The sequence below is a fragment of the Myotis lucifugus genome, unplaced genomic scaffold (genome assembly GCF_000147115.1).
Source record: "Myotis lucifugus unplaced genomic scaffold, Myoluc2.0 scaffold_108, whole genome shotgun sequence".
NCBI classification, from domain to species: domain Eukaryota; kingdom Metazoa; phylum Chordata; class Mammalia; order Chiroptera; family Vespertilionidae; genus Myotis; species Myotis lucifugus.
In genome coordinates, this window is record NW_005871156.1 from 673,406 (window position 1) to 688,849 (window position 15,444).

The window sequence follows — 15,444 nt, forward strand, 5'->3', positions numbered from 1 at the left end:
CATGCATGGTAGCTGTTTTTTCCTTCTGCCCATTCCTGCCTCCCCCTACTTCTCCTGGGTGGTGAAGAAGGGAGGCAGCTGTGACATGCCAGAGGGAGCGGCCCTGCTTTGTCCCCCATCTTCTATAAGTTAGGAGCAAAGCTAAGTTGGCAATGGATTCAAAAGAAGCAGTTCTTCATGTTGAGGTTATTTTATATGTTTGCATTGCTCACAATACCAGTTATCATTAGCAGCAATTAAACTATTTCAGGATTAGTTCAAAGCTGCCTTTGAGGTATTTTAAGTTGGACAAAAGTCTCCCATGTGTCTAGCTCTGAGCCAAGTTCCCTAGTGTCATTAGAAGCCCTCTTGTATCTAGAGAATACCCAGTCTGTATATTTTGATTGTCTGGACATTTCATAAATTTCAGGAGTGTTTGTTGGAAGTGGGTTAATGTCTCCAGAGCTGTTTGGTCTGTGTTACAAGTCCCACTTCCAACCTTAAGTGGAGGAGGGGCTCTGCAGAGGGTCTTCCCTTAGAGACAGTTCCACTGGCCACGCAGAACCCTGGGCATCCGTGGCCCGGGGGGAGCATGGCAGAAACCAGAGCAGGAAGGGATGAGGGCTTGTTCTAGGGTGGGGGCATCAGGAATTGGGAAGAAGGCAGAAACCTAATTTACAGGGCTGGGCTGTGAGGAGGGGAGTGGGGCGGCCTTCAGAACACCTTAAGTAATCTTCAGATTTGATTGAAAGATAAAAACAGGGAAAGAACCGGTTTTGGCGTATTGGTCTGCTAGGGAGTAGTCAGCACCTTGCTCTGACCCACTCTCAGTTGGCCCTGGCCCTGGCCCTGGGCCTGGAGGGCTGGCTGTGGCATTGAGGCCCAGGACCACTATTGCCTAAACACTCCAGCACCCTCCAGGGCCACGATTGGCACCAAGCATCTCGCTGGCTGCTGACACGGGGTGCCGTTGATGGGCTGAGCTGGGCTGCTTTGGATGGGAGTTCTGAAATGGGTGGCAACCCAAATGGGAGGAAGAGCCTCTGGAACAATGGAGAACGGGGAAGGCCCTGCCAGCAGGCGGCCTGTGTCAGCGAGGCTGTGGCAGGGACCAAGAAAGGGACCAGTTAAGACAAAGCTGTCTTTGCCCAAGTGCGCTGGGCCGTTTGGCCGTGTGGCCGTGACCGACGTGACCGCTGGGTCGTTCCTGCTGGGGAACAGCGGCGCTGGTCGTCCGGGTTTGTGGTTGGGGAATAAAGGACCTGCTGCTGCTTTGGGTTTCCCACACGCCTTGCCTTGGTCCGAGCCACCAGACTTCACTGGGCTCCGATATGCACTCCTGGGATTTTTGTGCAGAAGTCACCCCATTGCTCCTCCTTTCAGCTTGAGGACCCGAGGCCATAACTGCTGACACAGAATGCTGGGAGCCGCTGTGGCCCTGCTCCTAGGACACCGACACAGTCACACCAACCCGGGGCTGGGGCGTCGGAGGGCTGGGCGGGAGCTGTGCAGACAAGTGGGACCTCTCGCGTGGCAGCAAGTGCCCAGAGGTGGCAACCACGGAGGGATCCTGTCCTTGGCCCACACCGTGGGAGGGCAGATGGCAGGATGACCCACTTTCAAAGCGGCGTGGCTGTGATGGGGCTGCTTCAAGTGGCCGACCTGCACATACATGTTGGTCTTAAACTCTTCAAAACTGGGCGGTTAAACATCTGAATCCTGTTTTCATTGGCTTGTAAGCCATGGTGATGGGGACCTACCTAGTCTTCTGAGCCAGCAAGTGTGCCCAGAGGCTAATAAACAGCAGGTGCCTCCAATAAATATGATTTTAATGCTCAATGTAAATGTGTGCAAATAGATATGTAAAATGAAATGTGGGAGCTGAACCTATATGCAGGTTACACAGTTTCTCAGCTGTTTTGAACTGTGAACTGTAGTGACTGTGTTTTACATGTGCCCAGTGTATAGTGGTGGGGAGTGTGTTTTTTTAGACAGTGTATATGTGTGTGGTAATGAGTGTTTGTGTGGTGTGTGTATGTGCGTTTGTATTGTGGTGTGTGTGTGTGTGTGTGTGTGTGTGTGTGAAGGGAAGTCCCCATTAGGTTGGTTGGAGACAACACCAGCCACATAATTTACAGTGTCTGGTGCAAAACAAAAGTGTGGGCCCCTTATTCAAAATTATTGGGAATTTTACCCCAGCCGGTTTGGCTTAATGGATAGAGCAATTGGCCTGTAGACTGCAGGGTCCCGGGTTTGATTGTGGTCAAGGGCACATGCCTCGGTTGCAGGCTCAATCCCCGGCCTTGGTTCAGACACCTGTGGGAAGCAACCAATTGGTGTGTTTCTCTCACATCGATGTTTCTTTCTCTCTGTGTCTCTCCCTCACTTCCACTCTCTCTAAAAATCAATGGGAAAATATCCTCTGGTGAGGATTAACAAAAAAATAAAATAAATAAAAATAAATTATTGGGAATTTCAAGATAGCAACAGCAGAGCAGCAGACCAAGCTTAGACCTTTCTGAGTGAGAGCCTGTGTGACTTCACAGGTCAAACGGAGACTGTGCACTCTGGTCTCCTTTGCTGTCTTGAGTCCTTGAATCCCCCTTCCCTCTCCCCCATCCCCCTCATGAGCCTGGAGAGGAGCAGCAGCGCCTGTGCCCTGTGGGGCTTGCTGCACCTTTCCCGACCCTCCCGCTGTTCCAGTCTGGGCCTCACCGGGCCACCCAAATCCATAAGGTCTCTCAGCTCTTTGCTAGAAAAGATGTCCTGAGAATGTCCAGGTGCCCTCCCAGCCCACCCTGCATCACTGGGCCCTGCCTCCACCCTCAGGACTTGAAGGCTCAGGCTCCTGCCAGCACCATGCCCTCTGTGCTCTCAGAAATCGTCAGGCAGCAGAAACAGCACAGAGAAGGCGGCCCATGGTTTCCAGTTGCGTCCTCATTGCCCACCAAGTGCTTCAATTCTCAGGGGCCCTAATGGGCCCTGTCCTGGGTGGGATGGGGTGGGGGTGGGGGGAGAAGCGGCAAAGGGGTGCTGGGAAGCTGGGGCCACATGGTGCAGGCAGAGTTCGCAGCCTTGAGATGTCAGTGAGGGTGTGGAGGTGGGGACTCCCTCAGTCCTTCCTGTTTACTGTCCTGATTTGCCTCCTCTCGGGTTAAGTGCCCGGTGCCTGCTTCAGAACATGCTCAGGAAATGCTAATGGGTAATAATGAGGGTGTTCCCGCCCCAATACCTATACTTGTCAATAATTAGCCACGATTTCTGAGGTTCTGGGAGGAGACACCTGGTTTGCCCCAGCTGGTTTAGCTCATCAGTGTAGCAATAGCATGGCAATTTTGAGGTCCCTGAGTGGTTTTGGGGTGTTGCACTGGCGGGCATCTCCCAAAGGACTTGAGAACTTACTTCACCCTGTTTCTGACCCTAGCCAGAGACTAGTCCCTAAACTCAGCCCATCCAGGCTCTCCTGGTAACCACCAGTTCCATGTGCTTCTGTCTTAGGGATCCCAGATGGGACTGTGTGAACAGCCAGCCTGGGGAGCTCCCTGCGGAAGGCCCCTGCCTCAAGCCAAGGGACCCAAAAGTGTAAAGTTTGTGAGTAACATGGGGCAAGCTAGGCTAGAGAGGGGATTTCAATAAGTGGCCAGGCATGAGAGGAGATTACTATAAACTTGTCAGGCACTGGCCATGGGGCTTTGTCTGCCAGGGAGAGTGGGAGGCAGGGCGGGGGGAGAGAGGGAAAACAAGTTCTTCCTCATGCAGGGGTGTGATGATAAATTGGATTCCCAGAGGGGGGGAAAGTCTTACTCTAGAATTTGCCAATTTCTGTGGTGTAAATACTTCCACAAAGCTACCAGTTGGTTTAACAACTGGCTTATGAAATTCTTGACTCCACAATCAGCTCTTGCTTACTGCTCATTAGATCTTTGTCCCCATCAGAGGCCATCAACAGCACAAGCCCCCAGGCCCTAGCTGCACACCTCCCTGAGCCCAGCACGCTCACTTCCCAGATTTTATTTACAGAATGCCCTTCTCCATGCACTGGGCATCTTGGGTCCTGAAGCGAGCCATCCAGATATTCAAGCTCCCTGTGCTTCAGACCCTAGAGGAGGGTGGGCTGGTCTCCTCACAGATTGTTATGAAGTTCAATGAGGCGATGGATAGGAAATGACTTTGCCAAACCCAGTCAAGTGAAGTGCCATGACCCAAGTTCCATGGCTGCCTCCTTCTAGTCCAGAGCACCGGGGAGGTCTGACTTCAGTGTGGTGTGAAGAGCCACAGTTGGGGCATCTAGCAGCTCTAATTCGCCCGCTGATTAGCCACCTGCCTCTCACCCCATTCTCACTGCCAAGGGACCAGGTGTGTGTGTGGGTGACAAATACCAGGGAGCCAGGAGGCCACTAGGTCAGGTCCCTGGGCCACAGAACAACGCCCATTCCAGGGGCTGGGCGTCTGTCCACAGAAGTCCGCCTGCAGAAGGGGCTTCCTGGTCCTGCGGGTGGCCTGGGCATTTCTCTGGGTGCGGGATTATTTATTATGCAATCTCTCAGAGACCCACCTGCCCTTGACACCTTCCAGTGACTTCATTCCCCCTCCCCTGGGCTCCTGGAATGGCCCCACCTTAGCTTGGCAGCTGTGATGAGAGGTGTTGACCCAGCTGCCTATCTGCTGGCTCACTGTGTCAGGTGGAAGGGGTGAAGACAGTGACAGGGATGAGGGTCTTTCCGCACCGTCAGGAACCTGGACTGTCTCCAGGCAGGATTGGGGCCAGGAGTACCCATAGTACCTGGGATTCAGCCAGGTACTATGATGGTGGTGAATGGTACAGGAAGCCAGTGAGGAATAGGCCACGGGCCAGGAAAACAGCCCAGGGCCACAGGTATGCCACTGGTTCTTGCTCCTCTCCTGTCCTAGTCTCTCCTGTTTGGTGAGAGCACTCGGCCAGGCCTGGAGCCCAGCAGAGAGCACCTGCTGACCTCAGAATAAGTTTCTGTGGGGGCTGGAGACAGTCACACCTGCCTGATATGTGTGAGCCTCACACCCCGGTTCATCGAAGGAGACAGTCTGGTGAATAAACCAGCACAACACACTGCAACACACTCGACTGGGAGTGGGCACCCGTGCAAGGGACAGGGTAGAAGGCTCCATGGAGGAGGTGTCATTTGAAGGGGTCACAAGAGTGCCCCCCCCAACAGCCCCAATCTCCCTGCACAGGCCCAAGTCAGGCTGCAGCCCTGGGGCCCACAGATTCACCTTCTGGGCATCCATGGGGTGACCCTGCACCCCCCCCCCACCTCCCAGCAGGAGGTTATACAGCTCAACCTCCTCCAGCCAAAGCTTCACCAACATGGCAGACTTCCCCCTTCTGGGAACAGATGGGAGTAAAATTCCCTGGTTGCTCTTTTTATAAATGATCAGGTGGGGGGCGGGGGGAAGGGGCTCTTGGGAGGTTCCGGGAAGGTGAGAGGGGCCATCGGGAGGAGACGACACACGTGGCACGCCCAGAGCTGGAGCTGGAGCTGGATCCCGCTTTGGCTTCCGGTGGCTTCACTCCCAGAGTTCAAGGTCTGCACCAGCCCACTTCAGGGACTTAGTGAGGGCACAGGGCTAAGGCCAGCCTGGAAGAGTTCTGACTCTGAATTGGATGTGATCAACGAGGGAAAATTACTGTAGCAATCGAGTTCATGGAAAATGCTGTGTGTGTCCCATCATTTAAAAACTATGTCTGTGCATTCTTGATTCTGGGACCCTCTTCTCTCTCCCTCTCTGGGGAATCTTATGGGATTCCACACTTGGTTCAGAAGGTATAAGAAAACACCTACCCCATGCGCACACATAGTAGAAGTGCAGTTAATGTAAGGTCCCTTCCTTTAACCACTCACAGTGGTCACTTGGGGCTGAGGGCAAAGGGTTCCCCCATTCTAAAGGTTGATGGGCCTCTGATCCCTGCCTCCCCCTTCCTTCTCCAGCTGATGACAAACACCTGGATGTCATAACGTCTTCTGTGTCCTCATGTGTTATTCTGGGGCACAGTCTGGGGAGGGTACCTGAGTGGCCCCCCTCTGACTGAGGCTGGCAACGTGGGCTGGCCTGTGCCAGTCTCATGGATGGATGCAGAAGGGCGAGGCACTGATCCTGCTCGTTGGGCAGGATGCTGGCAGAAGGGCAGGACAAGCAGGGGCGGAGCTTCTAGAACAAAGAAGAAGGGGAGCCCTGGGGGCCAGGCTAGGCATCAAAAAGGCTCTGCAGAGTGAGCATGCCACAGTAGCCACCTCTGCACCCAGCAGTTCGTCAGACAACCCTCACCTGGTGCCTTCTGCCTGCCCCAGGCCGGGCACCTCAGCAACACTAAAGAGGACTTGTTCTCCAGCGTGATTGCGCCGGCACTGCTCTGTGGCTTTCTCTACTTGGCGTGGGTTGCTGCTGCCGTTCCAGTCAAGAGCAGAGGGATGGCCGGTAGCGGAGCCAGGAGCCAGGGAGGCCGTCGGGAGCATGCCTTCATCCCGGAGCCTTTCAATGGAGCCAATATAGCCCCCCACCTCTGGCTGCACCGCTTTGAGGTCATCAACGACCTCAACCATTGGGACCATGCCACCCAGCTAAGGTTCCTGAAAGAGTCCCTCAGGGGAGATGCCCTGAAGGCCTACGATGGACTCAGTCCCGAGGACCAGGGGGACTACGAGGCTGTGAAAGACGCCCTGCTGAAGACCTTCGGGGGGCCCACAGCCGCCCGCAGCCACCTGCCCAAGGAGATCGTCTTTGCCAACAGCATGGGTAAGGGCTACTACCTCAAGGGGAAAATTGGCAAAGTGCCCGTGAGGTTCCTGGTGGACTCCGGGGCCCAGGTCTCCGTGGTCCACCCGAACTTGTGGGAGGAGGTCACGGATGGGGACTTGGACACCCTTCGGCCCTTTGAGAATGTGGTCAAAGTGGCCAATGGGGCAGAAATGAAGATCCTGGGCATCTGGGATACGGTGGTGTCGCTGGGCAAACTGAAGCTCAAGGCAGAGTTCCTGGTGGCCAACGCCAGTGCTGAAGAAGCCATCATCGGCACCGATGTGCTCCAGGACCACAACGCCGTCCTGGACTTCGAGCATCGCACGTGCACCCTGAAAGGGAAGAAGTTCCGCCTCCTGCCTGTTGGAGGGTCCCTGGAAGATGAGTTTGACCTGGAGCTCATAGAGGAGGACCCCTCAGAGGAGGGGCAGCAGCCCTCCTGCTGAAAAGCCCCCATTTCCTTACCCCCCGAATACTGGTGGAAGACCCCCCACAGCGGAGCGGAAGGGCAGGTCCTCAGGGGATCCCTGGGCTTGGCCAACCCTCTAAAACCAACTCTTTCCCTCCTCTACTCATCCCCTCCTCCCTCTGCAGGGACCTAATCTGCCCTGGTGGGGGAGGCTTCCCTGGGAACCGCACGGGTGTGGGAGAGCAGGCGGGCTTTCTTAGAGGGAGAGCGGGTCCTCACGGTTGCCAAGCTGCTATTGGTGGCAAAGACTCAAAGGCTGGAAGAAGGTTCCATGAAGGCTAGAAGTGATTGTCTTTGAGAGAGGACTAGAGGACCTCTTAGACCCCTGAGACATGGCTGCTTCTCCCCAGGTCTGTGCAGCCTGAATCCGCTGGGCTGGCTGCAGGGTCCTCACAGCTCCTCGGGGACTCCTCCCTGTCGGGCCTTCCCACCTGTGTGATGTATATTTCCTTCTGTCATTTACTTTGAAACCCATGGAGTCCTGTGCCAATAACTCATTACTTCCAAACCCAATAAAGATTGACTCATGGCAAAACCACATCATGTGTTGATTGGGGACGAATGGGATGGATGTGAGAGGGTGAGGAAAACAGGGTGTAAACGTCAAAGAGAAGGAAGATTCCAGTATTTACTGAGTGCCTACCCTGGATATAGGAGAATACATAGACGGTGACTGTGTATCTTGGATTTTATGACAGCCTCAATTTCAAATATTTTGACTTATTTTCTCCATAATTCCTACCATCATTTCTAATGGAGTCATAATTCCTCTAATCATTTCAAACTATAATATTGTAGCATCAGAATTGCCCCTTATACCCTAAAGTTATTTGTGAGGTGTGTTGGTCGGGGATTGGAACATTACAGTGCGTGTTAACAGATGGGAAAGGATCTGCCTGGCAAGTAGGTTCCTATAGCCGCCCGGGAGCCAGGATTGGGGCCGAACACAAGGCCAGGGACAAGTGCTGGCCTGCATGGGCCACCCAGGGGAGTTCTGGGAGACGGGGATGTGGCGACGCCAGGGTGGCCCGGGTGGTGGGAGGACAGCTTCTTGCTGGAAGGACTTGGAATGAGCCTCAAACTGGAGAGGCAGGATGGAGTGGGGGGAGGGGTTCCCAGATCTGGGAATGGGGTGTCCATCTCTTTTAGGGTCTACCTCATAATTTGCTTCCAAATGCCTGCCCGCCTCTCTGGAATGAGCAGGGCCAAGAATCTGAAAATCCCAACCAAAAGGGGACTGCGGTACAAAGCTTTGAGAGCTTTCAATGGGAGGTGGGAAGGGCCTCGTCCCCTCCCTCCTGATTGTTCGATAAGCCTGTCCTGAGGTTTCCCCTGGGACACCCCGAGACAAGCAGCCTGCCCGGAGGGTGAGTATGACTTGCCCCTGGACTTCTGGAAGCTAGTCTGAGCTGAGAGCCGCTGCTCCCCCTCGAATTCCAGCTGATTATCTGTAAACCGAGGCACCTGCTCAGCCCCTGGGCAGCCAAACATCGTCAGGGGAATTAGCTCGTCAGCCCCAAGGAACTTTGGGTGATGGGCGGGTCTGCTTCAGGGGGAAGTCTTCTCCCAGGAAAGCGAGGCCTGGAGGAGGGTGGGCCCAGCGAGGAGCCGTGAAGTGGAGACAGAACCAGAGAAGGAGGTAGGAGAACGGGGAAGGAGGCCCTCTCCTGTCCCCCACCTCCCAGGTCTCCCTTCTTAGGTTTGGTTTTAACTTCTAACAGAAGCTGCTTGTCTACTAGGCCAACCCCTCCCCTGAGGGGACAGCCCAGGTGGCACCTCCCTGTAACCTATTTCCTCTAGGTCCTTCAGCTCCTAGCCACAGGCTGGGCTGAGGCGGGGAGGTTGTGGAGTGGCGGGTGGGGAAGCGGGCAGGGGTGCGGGCACAGGGAATGGGTGCCAGGCCAGAATTCCAGGCAGCACCTCGTGTCAGCCTTCTCCCTGCCCTTCCCTGTGCACAGCCGGCTGGTGGACCTGTGTCCCAGCTGCAGGGACCTCTCCTCCCTGCTCTGAGCCACCGGTTCTCCTGGGGGAGCATGAGGGCCCAGCTGGGGCCCGCGTGCGGAGGGGGCCCCATGGAGGAAGGAACGAGGTGGTGGTTCTTACTAGAGCGCCGTTTGTCTCACCCCGAGTGAGACTTAAGATGGGTACAGTGCGTGTGTGCGGGGGTTACCAGTGCCACCCACCCCCCAATGTGTGAAGGTGAAACCTGGGCTGTGGGTGCTGAATGCCGCTCTCCTAGGAGCAGAGTATCAGGGGGAGCCCTGGAGAGCAGCCAGGGAGTGGGTCGGCCACGTCGCCGAGGGCTGATGCCTGGACGAGGAGTTGGGGCTGGCTTTGCAAGGAGTGTTTGAATGGTGGAGGACAAGAAAGATCTGGCTTCTAGGTGTAGGTTGGAGTAAAAGAGCAGCAAAGAATCTAGCTTGAAAGCCGTGGCAGTATTCAGACTTAGGGCCTGCGCTTGAGATGATGGAAAGGAGGAGACAGGCAGGCGTCAGTGTGAAGCTCTAACCTTGGCTGCATTGGAATCGCCTGGGAAGAGCAATTAAAGCTGGTTCAACAGATGGGCCCAATGCGCCCGGCCTAAAGCTCAGGTGTATCCACCTCCTTTGGTCCTGGGACCAGCAGGAAGGTGCCTGAGCACCAGCTGGGAGCTGGTTAGAAATGCAGCATCTCATCCTCGCCCAGGCCGGCACCTGCCTCGGACCAGATCTCCAGGTGACTCGCATGCACACGAAAGCCCTGGCCTAGAACATTCTGATCCCACTAGGGAAGGGGCAACTCACGGCCCCACAAGACCCCTCTTTTCTAACAGTGACCACCACAAAACTAAGTGCCTCCCAATTCTCAACGGTGCTAGGTAATTTCTCGTGCTTTCATCCAGCAAACATTTATTTTTAAGCTTGTGTTTATATGCAGGCTTACAGAAAATTTGCAGAGTAGTACAAAGAATTTCCATATATGTTTAACCTAATTTCCCCCAATATTAACATTTTACCAATTAACATTATCATTCAATCTCTCTCTATCTATATGTATATGAACTGTTTGAAAATTGCAAATATGATACACATTTACTCCTCAACACGTTAGTGTTTATTTCCTATAGAAGGAAGGAATCCTCTTATGTAACCACAATAGAATGATCAAAATCAGGACATTGACATTGGTATAATCCTGTTATCATCTGCAGAGCGTATCACATTTCCCCAATTATCCCATTAATGATCTTTATAGCAAAAGGAACCAATTGTTTTCTGGTCCAGGATCCAATCCAGCCACACAATGCATTTTAGTCATCACATCGCTTTAGTCTCCTTTAATCTGAACAGATCCTCAATCTGTCTTGTCTTTCATGACCTTGACATTTGTGAAGAGACCTGGTCACTTACTATGTAGAATATGAACCTTCATTTTCTCATGATCAGATTCAGGCTGTACATTTTTGGCAGGAAAACCCAGAAGCGCATCATGTCAGGAGGCACGGGATTTGATAACGGAATAAATGCTTATTCATTTCATTACTGGTGATTCAACTTTAATCAGTTGGTCAAAGTGGTGTCTGTCAGGTTCCTCCATTGTAACGTAACTTTCCTGTGTAGCTACTGAGTGTCTTCTGGGTTGGTACTCTGAGAAATGTATGTTATAGGTAAAATATATAAATAGCCTGTTTCTCGTCGGACTGTCCCCCACCGGGCCCACTGCTGGGCCTTGCCTGCCATGTGACCTTTCAGTTCTGCCCCTCTCCATTTGCTAGCTGGCCCTCAACTCTAAAGAAAAGCTTTCCCTTCTGTCTACTTCTTTACTCTCTGTGTGTACCATTGTGGACTCACAGGCTTATTTTATTCCATCAGTTGTACTCTGTTACTGTCGTTGTTTATTTTGATGCTCAAATGTCTTCAGATTTGACCTCAGGAGCCTTTTCACACTGGCTCCTGACTTCTTGGGACGAGTCCCCATCATCATCTGAGCCCTTCCTTATTTTCTGTCACAAGATGTTCCAGGTTCATCCTGTACCTTCCTTGCACCAGCCCTGGAATCAGCTGTTTCTCTGAAGAGCCCTGGTTCTTTTTTTTTTTAAATTGATTTCAGAGAGGAAAGGAGAGGGAGAGAGAGATAGAAACATCAATGATGAGAGAGAGTCATTGATCGGCTGCCTCCTGCACGCCCCACATTGAGGATCAAGCCTGCAACTGGATCATGTGGCCTTGACTGGAATCGAACCTGGGACCACAGGCCGATGCTCTATTCACTGAGCCAAACCGGCTAGGGTGAGCCCTGGTTCTTTTTGGTAGAGCCTGGTATGCAGAAAACAGGGTCTGGGTGTTAGGTGTGCTCATTGCTACTGAGTGTCATGACCTCTTAAGTCTCTCAGTGGTCAGAGCTGAGATAAAAATGCTCTATAATGTAATTATAAATGTACATTATAAATGTAATATTTTTTGGAGATGAGTACATCTGTATATGCTTCTATTATCTGTCATTCTCTATATTAAAAATCTGAGCTCATACTGACACCTCCAATTCTAGCCCAGCACCATAGGGTCTCTCTTAACCTTCCCCCTTTCCTTGTTTGTAACTTCTTTTCCCAACAATGAGAAACCTGGCTCCTGAAAGTAGTTTCAGAATACTAACCCATATATCTGTGAAAAACACACCTAGAAGCAACCAGTTGTTAAACACCTCCTCAGTGCCAGATGTGGGTGGTCCTTGGCAGCAAATAAGACAAATTATGCCATCAGACTGCGGTCACCTTAAGAAATGCTGAGGCTCACAGCTGTGCATGGCTTTAGGTGCCAGTCTAAAGGGACAACTTTATCTTGAGGACGCAATGTGCCCATCAGGAGGCCAGCTGGAGTCAGAGACCAAAGGCCACAAGTCGTCCCGTGGCGATGCCGAGGGAGTGGCCCGTCTCCATGCCCCAGAGAGGTGACCTGGCCTGCCCACCTGGTCCTCAGCCACCGAGGCAGCTGCCAGCTGACGCCACCGCACATTCCAGTCCTATCAGTCACCGGCCTCTCCAGAGTCCCCTGTTGCCAAGCAACCCAGGGTAATAAATGTGGCTTCCCTGGCTGGGCTGCAAGGAGGGCAAACTCTGGTCAGGCCACTCTGAGCATCGACTCCACCCAGCTGGTCTGTGCCTCACTGTGGGTTCGTGCATTCGTTCTCAAGTTCTGACTGCTCAGATACGGCAGGCAGGCCTTCCCCAGGCCTGGACGGGCCACTTCTCCAAGGCACGTGGGGCCAACCTCGTCCTGCTCTGCCTCTCTGGGTTCCCGTTAGAGCCTCTTGGTGCCTGGGAAGTGCGTGAGGTGGGCCCTGGCCTCTAGGGATTTGTCCCCTCCCATCTGTGCAGGACTCAGGGACAGGCACATGTGGGGTTGGAAGGCTCCACAGAGGAGATCTTTAAGCTGAGTCTTGAAAGACAAGTGGATATTTCCCAAGAAGAGGTGGGAGAGAGGGAGGAAAGTTAGGAAAGGGAGCAAGGAAGAGCGGGGCCGGTGCAGGTGCAGGTGCAGGCTAACGGGGGCCTGGGGAGGGGCACAGGCTGGTGTGGAGGATCCTGAAGGCCTTTTGAGGAAACCCCAGGCCCGGGATAGCCGGTGCTGCGTTTCTTCAGCTCTAAGATGCACTCCATTAAAACGTACATTATAAATGTAATATTTTTTGGAGGAAGAAAAAATAAACCCTGTAACATAAATATACATCCCAACGGTCCACCCTGGTTTAAGGAGCAGTAAAATGTGCGTGGGAGTGGTGATGGTGGGAGTGGCTCCTAACGTCCAGAAAATGATTGACTTCAGCTCCATGCAGCGGCCTGGTGGGTGGTGCTGAAAAGGATTCTGGGACTGTGTTCAGACGCAGCCAGAAAGATGCCATGATTGATTAGTGATGTCTGCCCTGGGAACAAGCGTGGAGAGTGAGCCCTGCTGCTCTGCTGTGTCGTCAGGGCCTTCAGCCTCAGGTGGGAGCCGGGAAGGGTTGTAGGCAGGGATGTGACATGCTGACATCTTGTTTGTGACGCCTCTGAGCCTCAGTTCACAAACTCAGTGAGGTGGGAGGAATGTCATTTTTAAATGATTTTCCAGAATTAAAGCTAATTATGTCCCACTCTCAGCCAGCCTGCAGACAGCCACTCTCAGTCTTCCCGGGCACTCCCTCCTTGCTCGGACTGGGGAAGGAAGGTCCCGGAGTCTTATGCAGCATTGAAAGGGGGGGGGGCCTACAGATGCCCTCTCACACGGAGAGCCCCGAGCTCCTGTCCACGAGATCCCTTCAGGCCTTGCGGCTGTGCTGCTTCCGGTGGGGAGATTAGAAGCCCCGGTCCCAGGTCCTGCCTTCCCAGGACACCCGCAGCCCCTCCCTGTGAGGTCCTGCCACTTCCTTAGACTGAGCCGCTGGGTGACGTGTGGGTGCCTGTTCTCTCTAAGACTGACCACCATCCATTTGGTCCAGCCCGACTGTCTTCCTCATCTCCTCTTACGCACCCCAAGGCCACCCCAACTCCCCGACCAGGGCCCTTGAACATATTCTCGTCCGTGGGGTTAGGCAGAGAGAAAGGATGGGGAAGAAAAGTGTCATATCTTACAGGCAACACTGGCTCAGTGACTAAGAGAGTCCCAAAAAGCCCGCTCCTTACTGAGATGGAAGAATCAGAGCAAAAGCACACATTAGTATTGTCCTGTCCCTCAGCCTGGGGAGGGGACCGGCAAGGAGACTGGATGGAGGGAGTGGGTTGAGGATCTGACCTGGCCCCGGGCAGGCTGAGGAGGCTCCGTGAGGAAGGGCACGGATTCTGGAGGTGAAAGGAGGAGGAACCAGCAGGACCTGGGGCATCAGTTATGGGAGGTGAGAGAGGGACAAGCCTACGGCAGCAGTTCTCCCTGGGGACAGCTTTGCCCCCAGGGCACATTTAGCAACGTCTGGAGACAGATGTTGTCACAACTTGGGAGGCCTCGCTGCTGGCATCTGTGGTATCAGGGATGCTGCTGACCCTCCCACAATGCACAGGGTGCCCCTGCAGCTCCCCCACTGGCAACACAGAATTCTCCAGCCCCAAACGTCCATGGTGCAGAGGCCCAGAAACTGGCCTGCAGTGACATGCAGGTTGCCGATTGGGCAATTTCTGAGTCTCACAAACCCCCTCAACATCGGTTTTGTCCCCATTGGACAGATGGGGACACTGAAACCAGGGGAGGTTAGTCTGCCCAACGGTCAGTTGCTCAGATGGTCAGTGCTGAACCAAGGCTGGAGTTGAAGCCGACCTGACTCACAGTGTTCAGTTCATCTGCTGGAGCAGCTGGACAAAGGCTCCGTCCAAACTAAGGTTGTTTCATCCGTCATGAACAGAGCAGGGCAGGACAGAGTGGGGGACATGAATTTGAAAGGCTTAAGTATCTAACAAATAGATCTTGTTAACTGAACAGTGTATAAGGTATTTATAAACCTCACAAACATGGAGACATTCATTGTTATTTGATCAATATATGAAAATAAAAAGTTCATCAAAATCATCAGCCAGGCAGAGGAGACATAGCTGGGAGAAAAGACTCCTGAAACTTCCACAGAATCAGACCCTGCTCTTCGATGGTTACTTACCGTCACATGGTTAATTTCTTCATCGTTTAAATTCCTTTTTGTGTGTTTTTTGTTTTGTTGTTCTTTCTAAAAAAAAGCAGTGAGTGCCCATTTATAGAAAAACCGGAAAATGAGGTCACTCCAATTACATACACAAATAAACTCCACGGGGAGCGCGGCACCCGCTCTCCCTCCGTAGGTCAGACGTGGCGTGTTTTTCCAGGCCTTTCTCTTTAGACATTCATACGGATGTATTCTTCTTCTTCTTTCGTTTTCTCTCACTCTCTCATTCTTTTTCCTTCTTAGCAAAAGTGGGATTATGTAATACTCTCTATTTGGTAAACACCCAGATTTGATTAAACCAATCCCCCGCTTTTTGGACATTTCGCTGTTAGAAACCTCACAGAACAGTAGTGAAAGGAAAGGACTGCAATCACGTACAACACACCTCTCACAGCCGGACACAGGCTCGCACAGCAGGAGTCCGTTTGTATGCGATTCTAAAACAAATAGGCCAAACCGAACCATGGTGCACAGAAATGCAGGCTCAGGAGGCACAATTACAAGGCGAGAAAGGGCGTGATGGCGGCAGAAGGGCCTGCAGTGTCTCCCTTCCTGCCTGGCTGTTCTCCGTGTGATAACTCACC

General features: G+C 53.0%; 1 protein-coding gene across 1 annotated transcript; it reads left to right on the forward strand.

The window, feature by feature from the left end:
* Nucleotides 1–5,949: 5,949 nt before the first annotated feature.
* Nucleotides 5,950–7,760, forward strand: ASPRV1 (aspartic peptidase retroviral like 1). The gene is given in 2 exon segments (XM_023757433.1): nt 5,950–6,261; nt 6,264–7,760. Coding segments are annotated over 2 exon segments (1,110 nt in total). The 5' UTR covers nt 5,950–6,087; the 3' UTR covers nt 7,200–7,760.
* Nucleotides 7,761–15,444: the final 7,684 nt, after the last annotated feature.